General features: G+C 56.5%; 1 protein-coding gene across 1 annotated transcript in view; it reads right to left on the bottom strand.

Annotated features, from left to right (window-relative positions):
• Window positions 1-7,707, bottom strand: part of DNMBP (dynamin binding protein) — a 70,265-nt gene that overhangs the window by 9,172 nt on the left and 53,386 nt on the right. The window contains exons 8-12 of the mRNA XM_008071869.1: window positions 6,809-7,008; window positions 4,808-4,938; window positions 3,692-3,796; window positions 3,137-3,265; window positions 5-307 (exon numbers count right to left, since the gene is read on the bottom strand). Coding sequence (XP_008070060.1) covers window positions 5-307; window positions 3,137-3,265; window positions 3,692-3,796; window positions 4,808-4,938; window positions 6,809-7,008 — 868 coding nt within the window. The remainder of the gene's footprint in view (window positions 1-4; window positions 308-3,136; window positions 3,266-3,691; window positions 3,797-4,807; window positions 4,939-6,808; window positions 7,009-7,707) is intronic.

The following is a 7,707-nucleotide window of genomic DNA, read 5'->3' as shown; positions in this document are numbered from 1 at the left end:
GGGCCTGGCGCATGAAGTCGCAGTGGGCCTGCGCGTAGCCGTGCACGCAGCTGGTGAAGAGGCCCTGCGCCAGCCGCTGGAACTTGGGCAGCTCGTCCAGCAGCTGCGCGTTCAGCGCCTCGTAGTTGTTGCGCGCCGACTGCAGCTCCTCCAGCGTCTTCCGGTCCTTCAGCTTCTCCGCCCGCTCCGTGCAGTTGTAGAAGTCCAGGAGCTTGTCGAAGCGCTTCTGCACCAGCTTGTGGGGCCCCGTGAACATGCCCAGCAGCTGGTTTAGGGGCGAGATGACCAGCCGCTCCGTCCTCTCCTTCTGTGGGGCGAGAAGGGCACGGGCTCAGGAGCACGCGGGTGTGTCTCCAAAACACGTTGCTTTTTGGTGAGCGGGAGTCTCCCTCTGCTGCCCAGGCTGGAGGGCAGGGCCACGCTCCCGGCCACCACAGCCTCGACCTGCTGGGCTCGGGAGATCCTTCCGCCGCAGCCTTCCAAGTAGCTGCAACTGCAGGTGCCTGCTACCAAGCTCAGCTAATTTTTTGACTTATTGTAGAGACAAGATTTTACCATGTTGCCCAGGCCGGTCTCGAACCCCTAGACTCTGGCAATCCTCTCGCTTCCACCTCCCAAAGTGCTGGGATTACAGGCGTGAGCCATCACACCTGGCTGAAACGCTTTTTAAAATTATTTCTTTTTCCAGAGACAGGGTCTTGCTCTGTCCCCCAGGCTAGAGGGCAGTGGTGCCGTCATAGCTCACTGTAGTCTTTGGCTCCTGGGCTCAAACGATCCTCCCACCTCAGCCTCTGAGCAGCGAGACTGCAGGTGTGCATGACCGCATCCAGTTAATTTTTTAAAAATTGTTTTGTAGAGACAAGGTCTTGTTATGCTCCCCAGGCTGGTCTCAAAATCCCGGCTTCAAGCGATCTTCCTGCCTCAATCTCCAACCATGTCAGCTAGTTCATCCCTTCCTTCCTTCCACTTCAGGTGCAGCCGTATCAGCTCATTCATTCACTTCCTTCCTTCCTTCTACTTGAGGTGCAGACATGACTGCTCCTTCCTTCCTCAAGATCTCGCTATGCTAGGATGGTCAGGAACTCCTGGCTTCAAGAGATCCTCCAGCCTCGGCCTCCCCAAGTGTTGGGGTTATAGGCATAAGCCACCACACCCAACCCCCCAAACCCCAAAGGCTGGTTCTTCGTGTCCTAAGGTGCCTCTGTGCTCCTGGCGCACAAGCTCTCCCTGCGCAGACCCACACGGGCTTCTCTAGACCCAGCACACGCCTCCACTCACACACTACACGAACTTCATCGACACTTCATCAGTCCACACCGGGGAGTTTGCAAAACACGCCAAGCCCACGTTTGCTCCTTGGTTGACAAACGCTAACTGCACGTTGGTGTGATGTGTGCAGGTCATATGTGACAGTCTCTCTGGTGACACGTATGTGTCTACATAGCTTGAATTTAATGCCAGATTTAGTTGTTGCATCAATCTGGGGTACAGTGACTTTCTTTTTTTTTTTTTTATTTTTTTGAGTTGGAGTCTCACTCTGTTGCCCAGACTGGAGTGTAGCGGCCACTCCCGGCCACCGCAGCCTCGACCTGCTGGGCTCCGGCGATCCTTCCGCCTCCGCCTTCCGAGTAGCCGGAATTACAGGCGTACGCTACCACGCCCGGCTGATTTTTTTTGATTTATTGTAGAGATGAGGTCTCGCTGCCCAGGCGGGTCTCGAACCCACGGGCTCAGGCAGTCTACTCACCTCAGCCTCCCAAAGGCGCGGGATGACAGGCTGAGCCGCCGAGCCTGGCTTACAGTGACTTTCATCCATAATACCGTTTCTAATCTCAACTACCTGGTAATACCTGTTTTTTCACTTTTAGAGACGAGGTCTTGTCATGTTGCTGCCTGGTCTCGAATTCCTGGGCTCAAGCGATCCTCCTGCCTCGGCCTCCCAAGACACTGAGATGAGAAGCACGAGCCACCATGCCCGGACTGTTTTCACTTTTCTTTCTTTCTTTTTCTTTTTTAAGTAGGAGTCTCACTCTGCCGCCCGGGCTGGAATGCAGTGGCACTCTCATGGCCACCTCAGCCTCGACCTGCTGGGCTCAAGTGATCCTTCTGTCTCAGTCTTCCAAGTAGCTGGAACCACAGGCATGTGCTACCACGTTCAGTTATTTTTTTTTTCACTTTTCAAAGAATTTTTCTCCTTAATTCTTTCTAGAAGGACAGATATTGAGGGTAGGGTATTGAGCACATAAAGAACAGAATCAGGTACCTAGTAGCATCTTGCTAAAAATATTTTACCGTCAGAACACCTATGCACCACATGTACATGCCTCTTCAGCTTCCAGCCATCAAGAGAATGCTAAGAAACTGGCAAACCCCATCCATTTCTCTCTACTGGCAATCAAGCAATCTGGAATGTTCCTGTTTAGAATTTCCCAAGCAACATGGTCCTTATCGCTGTCTTTAGAAGGTATTTTGGACCATCTCGAAGATCCAGCTGGTCGTGTCCTAACTATATTCCTGAACATTCCTCTTCAAGTTATTACCCCCACAAATTTTTTCTGTGATCAGAGTTATCAACAGTGATGCCAGACGAAATTTCCTTGTTCTTTGTTGTCCTCTGAGACGGAACTGATCACAGTCATTTAAAAAATCCATTTGCAGGCTGGGCACAGTGGCTCACGCCTGTGATCCAGCACTTTGGGAGGCTGGGGCAGGAGGATTGCTTAAGGCCAGGAATTCGAGACCAGCCTGAATACAGCAAGACTATCTCTGCAAAAAAATTTAAAACTTTGCCAGTGTGGTGACGTGTGCCTGTAGTCCCAGCTACTCGGGAGGCTGAGGTGGAAGGATCGCCTGAGCCTAGGAGATCAAGGCTGTGGTGAGCCGTGCTCATGCCACTGCACTCCAGCCTGGCCCACAGAGTGAGACCCCAACTCAAAACAAACAAACAAAACACTTGGATATACACAGGTCCTTTCACTGAAAGCATGCTGACAACAAACCCCAACACACATGCAGCCAGAGGAGGACCACAGGCGCTCCCGGATCGCGGGGCATGTCGCTGTGGAGCCAGCTTTGGCGCACGCTGACGTCTGAGCGACCCTGGGAAGGGTCCAGCTGTGGAAGAAAAGCCACTTACGAAACTCGCGAAGAGCTGGTCGCTGATGTAGCGGTGCACCCTCTCGAACTGCTCCAGGTCTCGGTGTCCGCGCTCCACGCACACGTCCCACATGCTAACGGCAGCCACCACCTTCACACACGCCGACTCCTGGGGCCGGCGGGAACGGACACCGGTCAGAGTGGGCAGCCGTCCCGGCCCTCCGCCCGTCCCACGGCACCCAGGACCCACGGGCTCCCCGACCGGGAGGGTCCTCTCTTAGTATTGCAGCTCCGAGACAAGCACACTCTCGCACACTGGAATTTACGAGGAGGTGAGAATGATCCAAGACTTCTAACAACAGACAGACTGGAGGGGGCTCTTATCAAGTCTTATATTTCTCTGTGTCCCCAGCGGGAGGGGAGAGCAGACGGTAAAGAGAGTGTGCGCGGGCCACCTGAACACAAACACAGCAGGGCTTCCCAATGCTGCTCAGCTTTTAAGTGGACTACAGAAATCCCCATGAACAGCGTGTGGCGCCCGACGGACCCCGAGTCCAGATTCCTGGGCACGCCGGAGCACGACGCCCACACCCACCCGAATGTGCTGGAGGTAGAGGGACAGGTCTCGGATGAAGGACTTGATCAGGCGTTCTTGCATTCGGAAGTTCTTCTCTGCTTCTTCAAAGACTTCGTCTTTTATCTGTTCAGAACACACAGGTGCTGTCGGCAAACGGGGACTCTCCCTCCAGCCGGCCTTTCTGGCAAAAGTAGCTTTCTTAGAAGCATCGCAGCCGGGCACAGTGGCTCACGCCCGTCATCCCAGCTCTTTGGGAGGCCGAGGTGAGAGGATTGCCTGAGCCCTGCGACTGGAGGCCCGCCTGGGCAACTCGGCGAGACCTCGTCTCTACGATAAATGAAAAAATCAGCCGGGTGTGGTAGCGCGCGCCTGAAGTTCCAGCCGCTTGGAAGGCTGAGGCGGGAGCGCCGGAGCCCAGCAGGTCGAGGCTGGCGCGCGCCACTGTGCTCCAGTCCAGGCGAGAGAGTGAGATTCCGACTCAAAAACAAAACAAGCAAAAAACATCATCAGTGCAAATATTAAACCTGTGATGTTTCCCTGAGTCATACTGAATTAATTTAAACACTTGAACAGCTTTTTTTTCCCAGTCAGGGTCTCACTCTATTGCCCAGGCGGGAGTGAAGTGACACAATCGCAGTTTACTGCAGCCTTGACCTTCCTGGGCTCAGGCGATCCTCCTGCCTCAGTCTCCCGAGTAGCTGGGGCTCCAGGCGCGCGCCACCATACCCAGATAATTTTTTAATATTTGTAGAGAGGTCTCGCTGTGTTGCCCAGACTGATCTCGAAATCCTTGGCTCGGCCTCCCAAAGTGCTGGGATTATAAGTGGGAGCCACCACGCCTAGCTTGCACATGGCTTTGAAAGGCCTCCAAAGTACATGCAGTCTCCAGCCTCCCCTTCTGCTCCTGATGCAAATCCTCAGCTTCAGCCAGGATGCCCCGTACTGCCACGTCGGCTGACTGGGGGCCGTCCCGCGTGTGGCTCCCCTGCCTGGTGGGCCCCCACTCCGCGCCGCGCCTGCCCCTCCCTCGAGGGCTCTGTATAATGCCAGGCCAGCATGAAGCTCACATTTTCCTAACAACGACTGCATTTACAGGGCAAAGTGCCAGCTCGGCGGGTGGCGGGGCAGGCCTACCTGGGGCGCCAGGCCGGTGAGGTGCTTCAGGTGGCTGCTGACCCGGCTGGACTTCTTGAGGATGGAGTGGAGGCTCAGCTTGGAGATCTTCTCCCTGAGGCTGTCTTCGTCGCCCTTGCGGTACTTGAGGACTAGGGAGAGAGTCGAGCCGGGAGTCAGACGCGCCATCCTGAGCGCGGACCTCCGAGTGAGAACGGCCCCCCGCCGGCGCGCGTGCCTGTCTGCAGCGAGCCGCGACAAGACGGGGCTCCAGACAGGCATCCACGGACGACACGAGGCCCGCCGCACCACGGGAGAGACCGAGGCCGGGAGGAGGGTGGCGGGTAGGGGGAGGAGGCACAGCGCCTCAAGCCGAGGACGCCCGAGCCCCTGCCCGGCCCGTCAGTAACCAGGACGGCCTGACGTGAGTCACCTTGATCCCACCCTCCTCTTCAGTGAAGATGCAGAAAGCAGTGACGCCTGCCCCATAAGACCCCGCAACGGTCTCACACAGAAGGGAGGAACTCGTATCCAAGGTCTCACTCAGTAAAGCGCGGCACAGCCATTTTCTGATCAACTACGAGGTCAGACCTGAGGCACAGTCTGCAAAAAGGCCTCGCGATCAAAGCCGAAGGGCCGCGGGGAAGACTGGTGGCAGCAAAAAGGCACACTTGGTCGGAGAAGAGGAAAGCTACACTACATCAGGAAATACGAGCTGACCGGGCACGGTGGCTCACGCCTGCAATCTCAACACTTTGCGAGGCCAAGGCAGGAGGACTGCTTAGCCCAGGAGTTCAAGGCCAGCCTGAGCTACACAGCAAGACCGTGACTCTACAAAAAAAAAAAATCAGCCGGGCTCGGTGACTCAGCCTGTAATCCTGCGCTTTGAGAGGCTGAGGTGAGTGGATTGCCTGAGCCCGTGGGTTCGAGACCCGCCCGGCCAACTTGGCGAGACCTCATCTCTACAATAAATCAAAAATGAGCCGGGCGTGGTAGCGCGCGCCTGTAGTTCCAGCTACTCGGAAGGCTGAGGCGGACGGATCGCCGGAGCCCAGCGGGTCGAGGCTGCGGTGGCCGGGAGCGGCCGCTGCACTCCAGTCTGGGCGACCGAGTGAGACTCCAACTCAAAAAAAAAAAAAAATCAGCCAGGCGTGGTGGTGTGTGCCTATAGCACCAGCCACTCGGGAGGCTGAGGCAGAAGGATCCTGAGCCCCGGAGGTCGAGACTGCAGTGAGCCACTACACTCCAGCGTGGGCAACAGAGTGAGACCCTGACTCAAAAAAATAAAAAATGAACCAAGGGCAGGCCCAGATGGCCAGAGCTTTCCAAGCCGTAGTCACCATCCCGTCCCAACGTGGGTCACACAGATGAAACAGCAGGCAGAGAAAACGATTTTAGGTGAAGCGTGGAGAAGAATGGGGAGACAGAGCGGTCGTGCCCTATGGCAGGTTTTGTGAGGAGAGGTGCAAGCCAGCTCGGCACGGCCAGCTGCCACACGCGAGTGCTCCAATCAGGGCGCGGGAAGACAGCGATGGGCAGCTCTCGAGCACAAAGGGGGTGGGCGGGAGCTGACCCTGCGGTTCTGGGAGGACACTGGGGCCGGGCAGGAAGAAAGGAGCCTAAAGACACGGGCAAGCTGGGGCTTCCTAAAGAGGACAGGAAGCCCGACTTTGGCGGGGGCGGAAGACACCCACGTCGACATGCAGAGAGAGACCTCGGCGTGGACGGGGCAGGGGCGCCGTGGACGAGCTGCCAAGGGCCCCGCGAGCCTGAAGGGCTCTTCTGACCAGCCATCTCTGACCTGCCTTCTGGCCTTCCTACCCCGGGGGCTCTCCCTGCTGCCGGCTCTGTCGCGGCGCCTGACTTCCAGCACCCTGGGGGCTCCTACTGTGACTTCTGCCTTCTCCCTGTCCCCGCTGGATCCTCCCAGGCCCTTCCCCAGGGCTGCTGCACCAGCACCTGCCCGTCCAGCCCCTGGACGAGCTGAGGAGGAGCGCGCTTCCTCTCCAGCGAGGCTCTCACCCAGGTCCTTCCGCCGCTTATACTCGTTGATGTTGACGTTGATCTCCTTGACCGCCAGGACGGCGCTGGCGAGAGGCACCTTGTCAGGGTGGGACTCCGGGGTGGAGTTCAGCAGCTCCATGAGCAACAGCGGGTAGCGCATCACCCTCTGTACGGGCTTGATGAGGAAGGAGCCCAGGTTGATGTAGTTCGTGCATCCCCTGAGAGTGAAGGAAAAAAGACTTTCATCGGCTACCAACACAGTGCCTGTGGGCAGGGCCTGTCATGCCTAAATAAAGCTCTGAGGCCCATGCGGAGGCACACACCTGCCATCTCAGCACTTTGGGAGGTAGAGGTGAGAGGACTGCCTGAGCCCAAGGGTTCAAGACCAGCCTGGGCAACTGGGCAAGACCCTGTCTCTTTAACAAATCAAAAAATTAGCTGGGCATGGTGGCTCACGCCTGTCATCCCTGCAATTTGGGAGGTGGAGGCGAGAGCTAAGCCCAGGGGTTCAAGATCAGCCTGGGCGACTTGACAAGACCCTGTCTCCATGATAAATCAAAAAATCAGCCAGGCATAGTGGTTCATGCCTCTAATACCAGCAATTTGGAGGTAGAGGTGAAAGGATTGCCTGAGCCCAGGGGTCTGCCTGGGCAACTTGGCGAGACCCGGTACCCAGTCTACAATAAATCAAAAATTAGCCAGGTGTGGTGGTATGTGCCTGTAGGTCCAGCTACTTGGAAGGCTGAGGCCAAAGGATCGCCTGAGCCCGGCAGGTCGAGGCTGTGGTGGCCATGAATGTGCCCCTGTCCTCCAGCCTGGGGACAGAGTAAGACTCTGACTCAAATAAGTAAATGTAGTTCTTTTCTTTTTCTTTTTTTTTTTTTTTGAGTTGGAGTCTCACTCTGTCGCCCAGACTG

Source organism: Carlito syrichta, unplaced genomic scaffold (assembly GCF_000164805.1).
Source record: "Carlito syrichta isolate Samal-C Ts95f unplaced genomic scaffold, Tarsius_syrichta-2.0.1 Scaffold314770, whole genome shotgun sequence".
In the NCBI taxonomy this organism is placed as follows: Eukaryota; Metazoa; Chordata; class Mammalia; order Primates; family Tarsiidae; genus Carlito; species Carlito syrichta.
Note: the sequence above shows the minus strand (reverse complement) of the source record. Positions and strands in the feature narration are given on the sequence as shown.